The 14,505-nt window shown below is 45.4% G+C and overlaps 1 protein-coding gene across 1 annotated transcript in view; it reads left to right on the top strand.

The window, feature by feature from the left end:
- Positions 1-14,505, top strand: part of LOC108306871 (kinesin-like protein KIF28P) — a 77,601-nt gene that overhangs the window by 26,737 nt on the left and 36,359 nt on the right. Inside the window, 5 exon segments of the mRNA XM_017531962.2 lie at positions 479-682; positions 6,022-6,057; positions 10,992-11,076; positions 11,079-11,215; positions 13,729-13,883. Coding sequence (XP_017387451.1) covers positions 479-682; positions 6,022-6,057; positions 10,992-11,076; positions 11,079-11,215; positions 13,729-13,883 — 617 coding nt within the window.

The following is a 14,505-nucleotide window of genomic DNA, read 5'->3' on the forward strand; positions in this document are numbered from 1 at the left end:
GTGTGTGTGTGTGTGTGTGTGTGTGTTCCAATACCACTGGAAAAAGTAGAAAAAGAAGAGCACTCACCAGCAAAGGACTAAAATTTGTGTGGCTATATTGTGATGCTATTGTTTGGGTTAAAGAATAAAGCAGTAGAAAATGCTTTGACTGGTTTCTGTGCCTTGACATTTTTGTCTAATTGCTGAATGTTAAAGACCTGGCCCATGTTTCCGCAAGGCTGTAAAGAACATGAATTCACGACTAATGGGTTCTGGCTAGTTCAGGATGAACCCGATGCAATCCATGAACGTAAATGATCAGTGTTTTCCAAACCGACAAATCCCTTTTTTTGTTTTCAGTTTTACTCCGCCTGTTCTAGGCCAGCATTTGAGTTGTATATCAAGCAGGTCACATCGGGTTTTAAGAGGACTGAGAAAGTAGGGAAAGTCTCTGCAGGCCACTGGACTGTGCTAAACATGTGCCTGTGATCTTTTCCAGAGAGACGTCTTCCACGATCTTGGCAGAGGGATTCTGGACTGTGCTTGGTAAGGCTATAATGCTACTCTCCTGGCCTATGGCCAGACTGGATCTGGGAAAAGCTATTCCATGATTGGATTTGGTGCAAACAAAGGTATTATTCCAACTGTGTGCGAAGAGCTCTTTCAAGCAATTGAGAACCAGGGAAGAAATCAACAGCACGAGGTGTGTATTCTAGAAGCTTTCTTTAACCAAGAGCATGAGGTGTTTATTCCAGAAGGTTTCTTTAACCAACAGCACGAGGTGTGTATTCCAGAAGCCTTTCTTTAATCAAGAGTGCAAGGTATGTATTCTAGAACTCATTCTTCTTTTTTTTTTTTTTTTTGAGTCGGAGTCTCGCTCTGTCACCCAAGCTGGAGTGCAGTGGAACGATCTCGGCTCACGGTTGCAACCTGCATCTCGCAGGTAACAAGTGATTCTCCTGCCTCAGCCTCCTGAGTATCTGGAATTACAGGCACGCCCCACCAAGCCCAGTTAATTTTTGTATTTTCAGTAGAGGCCATCCAGGTTGGCCAGGATGGTCTGGAACTCCTAACCTTGTGATCCGCCTGCCTCGGCCTCCCGAAGTGCTGGGATTACAGGCATGAGCCACTGCGCCCAGCCAGAATCCCTTCTTTAATCAAGAACATGAGGTATGTATTCTAGAACCCCTTCTTTAAAGGATTGTATTTTTCATTTTGGACCCTTTCCCCAGATGGAAATTCTCAGCATCTCTATTTTAGGGAAATGTTTGTTTTTCATACCGAAACGTTTATATGACTATAAAATCATGTTGCAGCTTAATAAGATGTTGGATTTTTCTGGTTATATAGAGGCAAATCCAAGAAAAGGCACTTCTGGTCTAACATTCTAGAAGCAGACACCTTAACTGCTAACACTAACAAGGGATTCTTATTGGATATTATGATGATTTGGTTTGTAAAATGACACCTTAGCCAGCTCAAGTCCGTGGCTCCCTTTGCCGCCCTCTTCAGCCAAGGCTGTGGCTCCATTCTAGTTCTAACAGACTTGTCTTTCTTTCTGAAGAATCTTAACTTTGTTTCTAAGTTGTTTTTTACACAGAGCATAGCCTCTTACTTGCCCTAGCATAGAAGACTCAAGACCGAATTTTAGATTCACTGAAGGTTGGTGACATTATGGAGTGTACCATTAACATTATTAGCTTTGAAACAAGACAGGGAAATAGCAACAAATGCCTGTAAGCGTAGTTTATGTTTCTGCTTTCTTAAAATGGTAGGACCATTGAAGGCAGTGTTAGGAAAACTCAGTAGTGCATTATTTTCTATCTTATTCTTGTGATGTTAATGGTAATGTGTTCAAGTTAGAGAATTATATGTTTATAATATCATCACCTAACTACCATTAACATTTCCGTACCTTTTGAATGTTTATTCATTTATATTTATATATTTATATTTTACAGAGATGAGGTCTTGCTATGTTGCCCAGGCTGATCTCAAACTCCTGACGTCAAGCAGTCCCTCCTCCTCGGCCTCCGGAAGCTCTGTGATTACAGGCATGAGCCACTGGGCCCAGCCTCCAATTTTTAATTCAAATATTTTTAAAGGAATACAAGTACAGTTTAAAAACTCAGCCAAGAGAAAGAATATGTCCACACAAACACTTGTACATGAATATTCCATAGCAGCATATTTACAATAGCCAAGAAGTACAGACAACTCAAATATCCATCTGCTGATGAGCATTTGAATAAAATGTGGTCTGTTCTTACAACAGATTATTCAGCCTTAAAAATGAATGAAATTCTAACACATTACAACGTGAACAAACCTCGAACACATTATTCAAAGTAAAAGAAGCCAGATAGGAAAGACCACACACTGTATGATTCCATTTGAATGAAATTTCCAGAATAAGCAAATCTATAGAGATAGAAAATAACCTGGCGGCTGCCTTGGGCTGGGTGTTGTGGGGGAGGATGGAGGAAGGGAAGTCACAGTTGTTCTTTTGTTGGGGACAAACTTTCTGAATTTAGGTTGTTGATAGCTGAACACCTGGTATTTAGCTCTGTGAATATGCTAAAGACCATTGGATGGAACATTTTAAGTTGATGAATTATGTGGCATGTGAATTATATCTCAGTAAAGCTGTCAAAGAAACTTCAAATTATTCTGAAAGGCTTTAATGGAAACCACCGGCCCTCTGCCCAGCGTCTCCCCCTTTCCTGTATTCTCAGTTACTTTCTTCAACCTTTTCACTGTTTGTCCTGGTAGCTGAATCCATATTTTAGAATAATGTTGGTTTTTCTCTTCTACAAAAGCAATTCTGGACAATTATCTACTGCCTTCCCGCCGTGGTAGAAGAGAATTTAACTCTGGCACACCAGCGCCCCCAACCACAACTTTTCCCCCACCTACCCCCTGCGTTTAGGACAATGCTTATTGTAACATTTGGTTAAATCAATAATTGTTAGCATTTTTTTTTCTTAACAGTTTCTGCCTCAGGATTTAATTATTAACATTTTAACTGCACGAGTATTGTTCACTGCTGCACCAAATAATGCATACGTCCTTTCTACATTTAGTTTTTCTTGGAATTATTTATTATTTTAGATGGAGCCTCGCTCTTTTGCCCAGGCTGGAATGCAGTGGCATGATCTTGGCTCACTGCAACCTCTGCCTCCTGAGTTCAAGTAATTATTCTTTAGTAGAGATGGGATTTCACCATGTTGGTCAGGCTGATCTTGAACCCCTGACCTTGCGGTCTACCCACCTCAGCCTCCCAAAGTGCTGGAATTACAGGCGTGAGCCACTGCACTGGCTTTGTTGGAATTTTTCATTGCCTTTATTTTTTTTTGAGATGGAGTTTCGCTCTTGTTGCCCAGGTTGGAGGGCAGTGGCGCCATCTCAGTGCACTGTAACCTCCACCTCCCAGGTGCAAGCAATTCTCCCGCCTCAGCCTCCCAAGTAGCTGGGATTACAGGCATGCATCACCAGGCCCAGCTAATGTAGTATTTTTAGTACACACGGGGTTTTACCATGTTGGGGTCAGGCTGGTCTCGAACTCCTGACCTCAGATGATCCACCCACCTTGGCCTCCCAAAGTGCTGGGATTCCAGGCATGAACCACCGCATCTGGCCAATTGCCATTTTAATTATGTTTACTTTTCTATAAATCTTTCTGAGTGCTCCAAATCACTGTTACACGTCTATTGGCAATATTTTCCATACACTCAAACGTCCTGGTTCCATGATTTTTTGGGTCTCCTCCAGCAGGACTCCTCAGCTCTCTCATTACAGTTGTCTTGATGGCATTAGCACAGTTTGGAGCCCTGTCTCTGCAGGGCTACCTCAACACTGTCACTCTGGAGCTGGACTTCAGCATTCATCCCTGTTGGCTCCCCTGACTCCTGGATCCAATGCATTCTTCTTTCTTGATGTACTCTCTTCTTGCTGCAATTTCCTCAGGAAAAGTGCATCCAGAGGACATCTTTTGCTTCCTTTGCACAACTTTCCAACCTCCACACTTGATTGACATTTACCTGGAATAGAATGTCTAGGTCTCTGAGAATATTGAAGGCCTCCATTACCTTTTAAGCTGTAGTGTTGTCACTGAGAAGTTGGCTACTGTTCTGACCCCCAGTTCTTTGCATGTGACCTTTTTTGATGGTCAGTTCCTCTCTTGCAGCCTTCAGGGTCTTCTCATTATCCCTGACGTTCCGATATCTGAATGAGTCTTTTTTCATTTATCATGCTGGACCTTCTTCAATCTGGAGATTCCTGTGCTTCCATTCTGGAAAACGTCTCTTACATTATTTCTTTTATTATTTTATCTCCTGTGTTTCTTGTTTTTTCTTTCTGAAATTTGTACGAATTGGATTTTGGGCCTCTTGGACTAATGCTCTAATTTTATTATCCTTTACAAACTTTTCTTTTTTAAAGAGATGGAGTCTCCCTCTGTTGCCCAGGCTTGTCTCAAAATCCTGGGCTCAAGGGATCCTCCGGGTGCCAGCCTCTCAAGTAGCTGGAATTCCAAGTGTGAGCCACCATTGATCTTTTTTATTCTGCATTCCAATAGAGTCCCTCAATGATATTATAGCTCTCCCACATTTTTATTTTGGCTGTCATTCATAAATTTAATTCACACACTTCCTTTTATTCTCTGGTTGCTCCTTTAAATAAAATCCTCTTTTTTTCCATGGGTATAATTCTTTCTCTTTAAGGCTATAACTTCTAGGGCTTTAAAAAAATATTTCTAGACTGGGAATGGTGGTTCGTGCCTATAATCCCAGCACTTAGAGAGGACGAGGGGGGCAGACCACTTGAGGCAAGGAGTTTAAGACCAGCCTGGGCAAGATGGCAAAACCCTGTCTCTACTAAAAATACAAAAGTTGGCTGGGTGTGCTGGTGTGCGCCTGTAGTCCCAGCTACTCAGGAGGCTGAGGCAGGAGAATCGCTTGAGCCCAGGGGTTGAGGCTACAGTAGTTGAGATCATACTACTGCACTCCAGCCTGGGAGACAGAGAAGGACCTTGTCAAAAAAAAAAAAAAAAAAAAAAGAAAGGAAAGAAAAGAAAAAAGAAAACATTTCCTTTTTTTCTCCCTCTGTCTGTTTTCCGAGTTCCTTCTATTTGTTTGTTTTGATCCCTCTCTCATACTGGAGGCTTTCCTTGTCTGTTAGCCTTCGGTCTGTTGTTCATTTTTAAACATGAGACACCCTTACACAGATATATTGCATAATGGAAAATAAACATAAAAAACAGGAGACACACAGAAGCTAATGGGAAGCTCTGAGGCTGCAAGGCCGGACTGGCAAGGCTTACAGCAGGGTGACTAACACACACGCCAGCTTGTTCGTGGGGGAGGTGGGAAGATGGCAGGACTGAAGGCCTTCCCTCTAGACTAGAGCCATCTGGAGTCCCCCAGTCCTGCTGAGGAGGCATCAGCTTGGCCAGCAGGAGAGGGCATGGACGCGTCTCCCTACATATGTTCAGGCTGGGGTGTGAACATGAAAGAACCACCTTTTTTTTCTGTCCCCAGTCAAAACTGAAACACATATACTACTGTCTTGTATTATTATTATTATTTTTATTGAGTTGGAGGCTCGCTCTGTTGCCCAGGCTGGAGTGCAGTGGTGTGATCTCGGCTCACTGCAACCTCCGCCTCCCAGGTTCAAGTGACTCTCCTGCCTCAGCCTCCCGAGTAGCTGGGACTATAGGTATGTGCCACCACACCCGGCTAATTTTTGTATTTTTAGTGGAGGTGGGGTTTCACCATGTCAACCAGGCTGGTCTCGAACTCCTGACCTCGGGTGATCCGCCTGCCTTGGCCTCCCACGGCACCCGGCCTGTATCTTTTAATTAGAGTAAAAACTTCCCCTGTATGATGATTTGAGACCCTTACACTGCACACTGAAACAGAGCCTGACTTCATTTAACATTTGTTTTCCCCTTTGTTCAACTTTTATGTTATTTCCCTATCACTTCTCTTCCCAGAAACAACGGTTTCAAGAGGATGTTGACTTTGTGTGCTCTCCTCCACACAGGTCACGTTCAGCATGCTGGAAATTTACAATGAACAGGTAGGAGAGACGTTTCATGACATGCAAACCTGGGTAACTCTGCCACTCAGTAACCCTCTGGGGCTCGCAGGCACCTGTCCTGCCAGTAAAGCCTGGCCTGGCCGGGACGGCCCAGCCCACCTGCCTCTCCAGCTTCATCTGCGTCCCTTCCTCGTCACACACTGAACTTCCCGTCCTCCTTCCCGCATCGATCCTTTCTCTGCTGTTAAAGAAACCGCTCAAGTTGAAGCTGCAGCTCCAGGTCAGCAGCTCGCTCTGTCTGAGGCAGGTGGCTTCAGCTGGCATGACGCTGCACGGGGATTGGCAAATGTTACCTGCTGAGGGCGGGTAGTAAGTAGTGGAGGCCTTGGGCCCACGCTGTCTGTGCTACAGCCTCGACTCTGCTGTTGCAGTTCAACAGAAGCCGCAGATGACACATGAGAAGGCGCAACTGAGTGTGTACCAACGAAATGTTACTTATAATTTGAATTTTACATCATTTTCGTATGTCATAAAATATTACTTTTGTTTAAGCCATTTAAGAATGTGAACAACAGCCAGGCGCGGTGGCTCACGCCTGTAATCCCAGCACTTTGGGAGGCCGAGGCAGATGGATCACAAGGTCAGGAGTTTGAGACCATCCTGCCCAATATGGTGAAACCTTTCTCTACTAAAAATACAAAAATTAGCCAGACTTGGTGGCACACGCCTGTAATCCCAGCTACTCTGAAGGCTGAGGCAGGAGGATCAACCTGTGAGGCGGAGGTTGCAGTGAGCCAAGATCATGCCACTACACTCCAGCCTGGGCCACAGAGCGAGACTCCGTCTCAAAAAAAAAAAAAGAATACAAAAAACACTCATCGCTCAAGGGTCACTCAAAAGCAGGCAGTGGACTGAGCCTGGCTCCCAAGCTGTGGCTCACCTGCTCCTGGAGAGTTGGAAGAGGGAGTTTCACAGCCAGCTCTCCCGTTTACTAGCTGTGTGACATTGCAGCCAGCTCTCCCGTTTACTAGCTGTGTGACTTTGCAGCCAGCTCTCCTGTTTACTAGCTGTGTGACTTTGCAAACTCATTTTATCCCAGAGCTCAGTTTGCATTTTCATAAGGAGAACTTAAAATAAGACATGACATCAGAAGAGGTACTACATTTTAAAATTTGTAACACAGTGCATATCCAAAGCTAGATATTCAGCAATTTTTTTCAATTCTGCCCTTTTCCCTTGCACTTAGTATACTGTGCTGTAAAATTGTATTTACATAGTTGTACGTGATGATTTTCAAATAATTATTTCCTTTTGAATAGCTTTCCATCTGCAGGACTCAATGCAATATTTAATCTAGAATGGGTGCTTCCTAGATGTTGGCTGAATGGATCAATTCACAAGTGTACCTACAATTGTAGGTTTCTTATGGGCAGAGACCATATGCTACTAGTTATAGTAGAGCCCCAGAAACTATGCAAAGCCCTGCATCGAATTCCCTATACTCCCAGGCTCTTACAGGGAAGAACATGGGGAAGGACGTCTGATTATACTCCCTACTGACCCCTGCTCATGACGATCATCTCACTGGAATTCTGCTTCCTATCTCTAAAGTAAGGCAATCGGGCATCCTAAGTACTCCCTTTTCCATCAGTTATTTCAGCAGTCAGTCAAATAAGGTCTGTTAAATATCCTCAATGTTAGACATAATGCTAGATTCTGAGGATTAATAAAACCTAAGACATGTTTCCCGCCCTGGAGAAGCGTAGTGGAAGAGGCAGCAGTCACTCCAGAAAGTTCCACAGTGTTGTGTGCACTGCAGGAGCGGCACAGAAGCCAGGCTGGAAGAGGGGGTGGCGCCAATACTCCCTGTGCTGCTGCGTGCTGTCCACAGAGGAGCTAGGCTGGACCTTGAAAGAGCTTCTGAGTCTGGGGAGGCAGAGAAGTGAGGGTGCAAGGCGCAAACAGCGGCACATTAGGCAGCGGGACGGGTATTTTAAATCATTAATGTCAGAGCTGGCACTGGGACGGGCGAGTACCCTGTGTGCTGGGAGTGGGATGTGTGGCCGCTGAGGGCTGGGGGAGCATCCCGGGAGGAAGCCAAAGACGGTTAGGAAATGCCTTTAATGAGCAGGCAATGGAGAACCAAGCAGGGATTCCAAACAGGGGAGTCAGATCCTCAGAGGGGGTTTTAGAAGTTCCTCCAGCAGCAGAGAAGCTGGACTTGAAGGAGTGCCACACAGAGCAGAGGGGCAGGGCCAGAAGGCACTCGTGACAGCCCAGGTGAGGGGCAAGGTTGTGACCATCTTTTCTTCCCTTTCTTTCCTTTTTGAAACAAGGTCTCTGTTGCCCAGGCTGGAGGGCAGTGGCACGGTCATAACCTCCAGTAACCTTCAACTCCTGGGCTTGAGTCTCCTCCTGCCTCAGCCTCCAAGCAGCTGGTGCTACAGGTGCACACTACCATGCCCAGCTAATTTTTTTTGAGATTGAGTCTTGCTCTGCTGCCCAGGCTAGAGTGCTGTGGTGCAGTCTCAGCTCACCACAACCTCCACCTCCTGGGTTCCAGCGATTCTCCTGCCTCAGCCTCCCGAGTAGCTGGGATTATAGGCACCTGCCACCACGCCCAGCTCATTTTTTGTATTTTTAGTAGAGACGGGGTTTCACCATGTTAGCTAGGCTGATCTCCATCTCCTGACCTCATGATCTGCCCGCCTTGGCCTCCTAAAGTGGATTACAGATGTGAGCCACCATGCCCAGCCTACCCAGCTAATTAAAAAAAAAAATTGTGCAAATGGGGCATCACTATGCTGCCCAGGCTGGTCTTGAACTCCTGGCCTCAGGTAATCTTCCTGCCTCAGCCTCCCAAAGGATTACAGGCATGAGCCACTGCGCCCATCGACACTCCTGCTGCCAGCACTGCCCCTGTGTCCATGTCTCTGTACTTCCATTCCGTCCTGAGAAACTTATGCCTTTTTTCGGATAAGTCTTATTCAGTCATATCTTCAGTCTGAGATGCCACTTCCTATCATCTCTATCACTCAGGGGAATTACAGAAAGGCTTGCTAGCTAAGGCAGAAGTTGTCCCCATTTTGATATTTTTTCTCCAGCACTGTAGGTCTGCTATCCTAATTTTGCTTCCCCAAGCTTCAATCTGCCATCTTGCCTGGACTCTAGGAATTGAAGCCACAGACGCTCGAGCTAGGGGAGAGCTGAGAGACCGTTTAATCTGTCCTCCTAGAAGGAGAAAGCTGGTAATGTCAGAGACTTTCCAAAGGCCTCACATGCTGGAGGCGGAACCAGGACTAAGAGCCTAGGTCTGCTCCTCAGCCCAGGTCACGGTGCAGCTGATAGCACAGACCGCACGGGCTCTCCCAGGACCGCAGCATCACGCTAGTTTGCCTTCTCAGCAGTGGCTTTTTTGAGGGCGAAGGAAATGGGAATTCCCCTAAGTCCCTGGTGTGAGCATGGCATCACACAAACCTCCCATAATAAAATACAAAGAATTACCCGGATTCTCTGGTTTCGTGAGGCTGTTGCAAATACTGGGGTTTTTTGTGTGTGTTGGTTTGGTTTTTGGGGATGGAATCTTACCGTCGCCCAGGCTGGAGTGCAGTGGTACAATCTTGGCTCACTGCAACCTCCACCTCCTGGGTTCAAGTGATTCTCCTGCCTCAGCCTCCTGAGTAGCTGGGACTATAGGTGCCCAGCACCATGCCCACCTAATTTTTGTATATTTTTAGTAGAGAAGGGGTTTCACCATGTGAACCAGACTGCTCTTGAACTCCTGACCTCAAATGATCTGCCCGCCTCGGCCTCCCAATGTGCTTGGATTATGGGTGTGAGCCACCACACCCGGCCACGAATACTGTTTACACTGAATAAGTTTCCTTTGGAAGTAGAGATCTCAGGGTAGTGGTATTTCTTGTGCCATGACTTAACCTAGGCAAATGTGTCTACTGCATATATTAGGTACTTTGAGCATGACTAACTTCTAATTATTTTTATTATTTATCACTGTTCTCAGTAAAATAAGACTTTATTACATTGCAAAACAGAATTTAGAAAGAGGCTATGGTGGTTATTTTTATTTTATCCACCAAGGAGTTGCTAATGAAATAGAGTTAAGAAGATTGCTAGGCGAACACTTATGTTAATAAAAGAACAATGTGTTCAAGTGCAAAAACTTCAGAACCACCAATTTATAGACAGACTGCTGTGGATACCTACTCACATGTCTTGTCATGCTGCAGAGGCAGTTCCTCCGGCCCCCTGGGCGCAGTGAACTAAGTGGCATTTGTTAGCCCAGTTCCAGCTGCGCTGTGCATGCAATGAGCATCGCCACGTGTGCGGCATCAGGAACTGTGAGGGTCCACTGGTAAAAAGACACCCACCTTTAGGGAACTCACAGTCTGGTTGGAGTGGTCTAGGTATATACTTGACAATAAAACTGTATTTATAAAAGACAATTTTTAACTTAAAAAAAAAAAAACTGGCCAGGCGTGGTGGCTCACACTTGTAATCCCCGCACTTTGAGAGGCTAAAATGAACGGATCACCTGAGATCAGGAGTTCAAGACCAGCCTGGCCCACATGGTGAATCCCTGTTTCTGCTAAAAATACAAAAATTAGCCAGCATGGTGGTGCACACCTGTAATCCCAGTTACTTGGGAGGCTGAGGCAGGAGAATCGCTTGAACCGGGGAGGTGGAGCACCACTGCACTCCAGCCTGGGTGACAGAGGGAGACTGTCTCCAAAAAAAAAAAAGCATCCTTCTGACTTCACTAATTACAGCAGTTTTCCCTATCCTTTTTCTTGCAATTTCCCAATTTCTTACTTAGCTAAATTATGAAATACCTATGGAAATTTTTCCATTAATTCAATATTTATTGAGCATCTGCATAGGCGGAGATATAGCAGAGAAGTAAACAAAACCCCCTGCCTTCCTGAAACTTACATCATTTGTTCTTTTTTCTACAGATACGAGATTTGCTGTCCAGCACCAAAAAACCTGGTGGGCTCAAAGTAAGGGAAGACCAACAGCTGGGCTTCTATGTGGAAGGCCTGAGTCGGTGCCCTGTGACAACTACGCCCACATTGAAAGGCTGATGGAACAAGGAACAAAAGTCAGGACCACGGCTTCGACCAACATGAACGCCAGCAGCAGGCGGTCCCACATGGTCATCACCATCCAGTTCAAGCAGGTGAGAGCCGAGTGGACGCCGCTGTCCCACTCTCCAGACAAGGCTGCTCTGAGGAAGGTTCCCCATGGCACAGTGGGCTGGCAGGCATACAGGATCCTTGCAGATTTGACCTGTGGATTAAGGTGGCTCTTTCAACCACAGCACACAGGGTCAGAAACAGGAAGAGAGGATGTGCGTGCTTTCTCCTGCCTCCCTCCCACCTCAAGTCACACCCCACCCAGCCTAAGTGAGCCTATCAGCCCCACGGCGCCCATAGGACTCAAAGGTGTTTTCTCTCAAGTACATTTCCAGTGCTTGGAGGAATAAGCTTTGTCCCCAGTTTGATCAAGGAGCATATTGTGAAGGTATGAGAGTGTCTCTGTGGTTTATCCTGGAGAGCTGTATCGGCAGCACGTCTGTGCATTACCAACGTGAGATCAGCTTTCAGACCCACGAGCCTGAGGACCGCCAGGTATAGAAGTACCCTTGCCATGTGTAGATGCACCAAGATACGTTCTTTGGAACCAAGCAATGCATGTAGCATTCCAACAACTCGAATCTTTGATCAACTAGAGCCCACTTTGACCCTCCATACCCCTTGGTGGACATCAGAGAGTGATCTCTACATTGCCACCAATCTGATCTAGAATGGTTATTCAAAATTCCTGGGTCACTGTTACATTTAGCTATGATCCTACCACCTCTGTCCCCTAAGTAATTGTTCCAGTAATAGAAAAGCAATCAGTGAAAAGAATCCCGTTCTCTGCAGGAGTAAGGGGAAAACACGGGACTATGTTTAAGTCTGGTGCCCTTGTTCACTAGCTCTACGACTTTGGGAAATAATCTCTGAGACTTGGCTGGGCACAGTGGCTCAAGCCTGTAACCCCAACACTTTGGGAGGCTGAGGCAGCTGGATCACCTGAGATCAGGAGTTCAAGACCAGCCTGGCCAACATGGTGAAACCCTGTCTCTACCAAAAATACAAAAAAAAAAAAAAAAAAAAATTAGCCAGGCATGGTGGCAGGCACCTGTAATCCCAGCTATTCAGGAGGCTGAGGCAGGAGAATGGCTTGAACCTGGGAGGTAGAGGTTGCAGTGAGCCGAGATTGCGCCACTGCACTCCAGCCTGGGTGACAGAGCAAAACTCCGTCTCAAAAAAAAGAAAATCTGAGCCTCAGTTTCCTCTTTTGTAAGATGAGATGAGAAGCTCTCCTTGCAGTAATGTCAGGGAGCTTGAATAAGATACTGCGTTTTAAGGAACTCTGTAAACTTTTAAGTACTACTCACTTGATTTTACGATGTTAGTAAAATCCATAAACTTTATATATGGTTTGCTCTGCTGTTTTGTTCTGTCGATAGGCTGGAGTGCAATGGCGCGATCTCGGCTCACTGCAACCTCCACCTCAAGTGATCCCCCTGCCTCAGCCTCCCGAGTAGCTGGGACTACAGGTGATGCCATCATTCACAGTTAATTTTTTGTATTTTAGTAGAGACAGAGTTTCACCGTGTTGGCCAGGATGGTCTCGATCTCTTGACCTCGTCATCCACCCGCCTTGGCCTCCCAAAGTGCTGGGATAACAGGCGTGAGCCACTGTGCCTGGCCTACCCTGATATTTTTTTAACTTGATATTTTAGGGGCAAGAGAAGAAATCAGCTAGAAAAAAAGGAGTGAAGAGAGTTAGCACCATACTGTGTATATTGGGGTCAGTAGTAATATTAGCACGTGGTATTGCATGCCAGGCATGTGCTAAAGCATGACCTCTGTGGTCATCAACCCTCATGAGCGCTCAGTAATGTGTTCCTATCACTGGTTTTCAACTGTGAGAGTTGCAGCTCTGAAAAGGTAAGTCATTTGCGCATAGTCATGTAGCCAGCGAAGGAATCTGTAGGATTCTAAAGCACTATATGCCACACGGCCCTGAACAGCTACTTATGTTGCAGATTTGACAATGTTTCATATTTTAAGAGTTTACTGGTCACAGAAATAATGGAGTACTAATTGGTATCTATTGTTTTATTGGAAAAGAGATTAACAGAATTGGGAAGAGAAAACTGAGACTTTTTTTTGTAAAATGTCATTGTTGAGAATAGTATTTTATATTGCATATTTTATGTTTCTTGAGTCTGAAATGCAATTAAAAGAACCACTTAACTCCAGGTGCAATGGCTCATGCTTGTAATCCCAGCATTTTGGGAGGCTGAGGTAGGTGGATCACTTGAGGTCAGGAGTTCAAGAAAAACCTTGGCAATGGAAATAGAAACTTCATCTCTACTGTAAATACAAACATTAGCCGGGCGTGGTGGCAGGCACCTGTAGTCCCAGCTACTCGGGAGGCTGAGGCAGGAGAATCGTTTGAACCTGGGAGGTGGAGGTTGCAGTGAGCCAAGATCATGCCACTGTACTCCAGCCTCAGTGACAGAGACTCAGTCTCAAAAAAAAAGAAAGGACCACTTAAACATGTCAGTGAGAGTGATGGCCCATGCAGCCTGCCACTCCCTAATACTATAGCCTGACCTGTGGTGCTTTTCTCCAGGTTTTCCTAGACAGAGACCTGAGCAAACGATCCAGTATTAATTTGGTGGATCTAGCAGGAAGTAAGAGGCAGAAATCTTCAGGATCTGAAGGAGACAGACTGAGGGAAGGATCACGAGTTAACTTAAGTTTAACCAATTTGGGAAATGTTATCAGGTAAATAATCAGTGACAGGTATTTGTATTGTAAAAATGACCTCAGTGTGAAAAACTAGATTAATTATAACCCTCAGTTCACGATCCGCTGACATCACTGATTCATGCCTGGGCTGCCTATAGATTTTATTTCAAACCAATTACTTTATTTTCAAATAGAATAACACTAATAAAACTGCCGTCCAACCCAAGAACTAGTTGGTGTTCCTCTCCTATTCTCCCCTTGGAAGTAACATCATCTTGAATTTTATGTTCTCTCTCTCCCTCAGCTCCCTCCTTTCTTGTTTTATCACATGTGAATATTATCGTTAAGTAGCTTCATTTTTGAACTTTATAAAAAGGGTGAAATTGGCTGGGCACGGTGGCTCACGCCTGTAATCCCAGTACTTTGGGAAGCCGTGGCAGATGGATCACCTGAGGTTGGGAATTCAAGACCAGCCTGACCAGTATGGAGAAACCCTGTCTCTACTAAAAATACAAGAAACTAGCCAGCCATGGTGGCAGGCACCTGTAATCCCAGCTACTCAGGAGGCTGAGGCAGGAGAACCACTTGAACCCAGGAGGAGGATATTGTGGTGAGCCGAGATCATGCCACTGCACTCCAGCCTGGGCAACAAGAGCAA

Source organism: Cebus imitator, unplaced genomic scaffold (assembly GCF_001604975.1).
Source record: "Cebus imitator isolate Cc_AM_T3 unplaced genomic scaffold, Cebus_imitator-1.0 Scaffold75, whole genome shotgun sequence".
Classification (NCBI taxonomy): Eukaryota; Metazoa; Chordata; class Mammalia; order Primates; family Cebidae; genus Cebus; species Cebus imitator.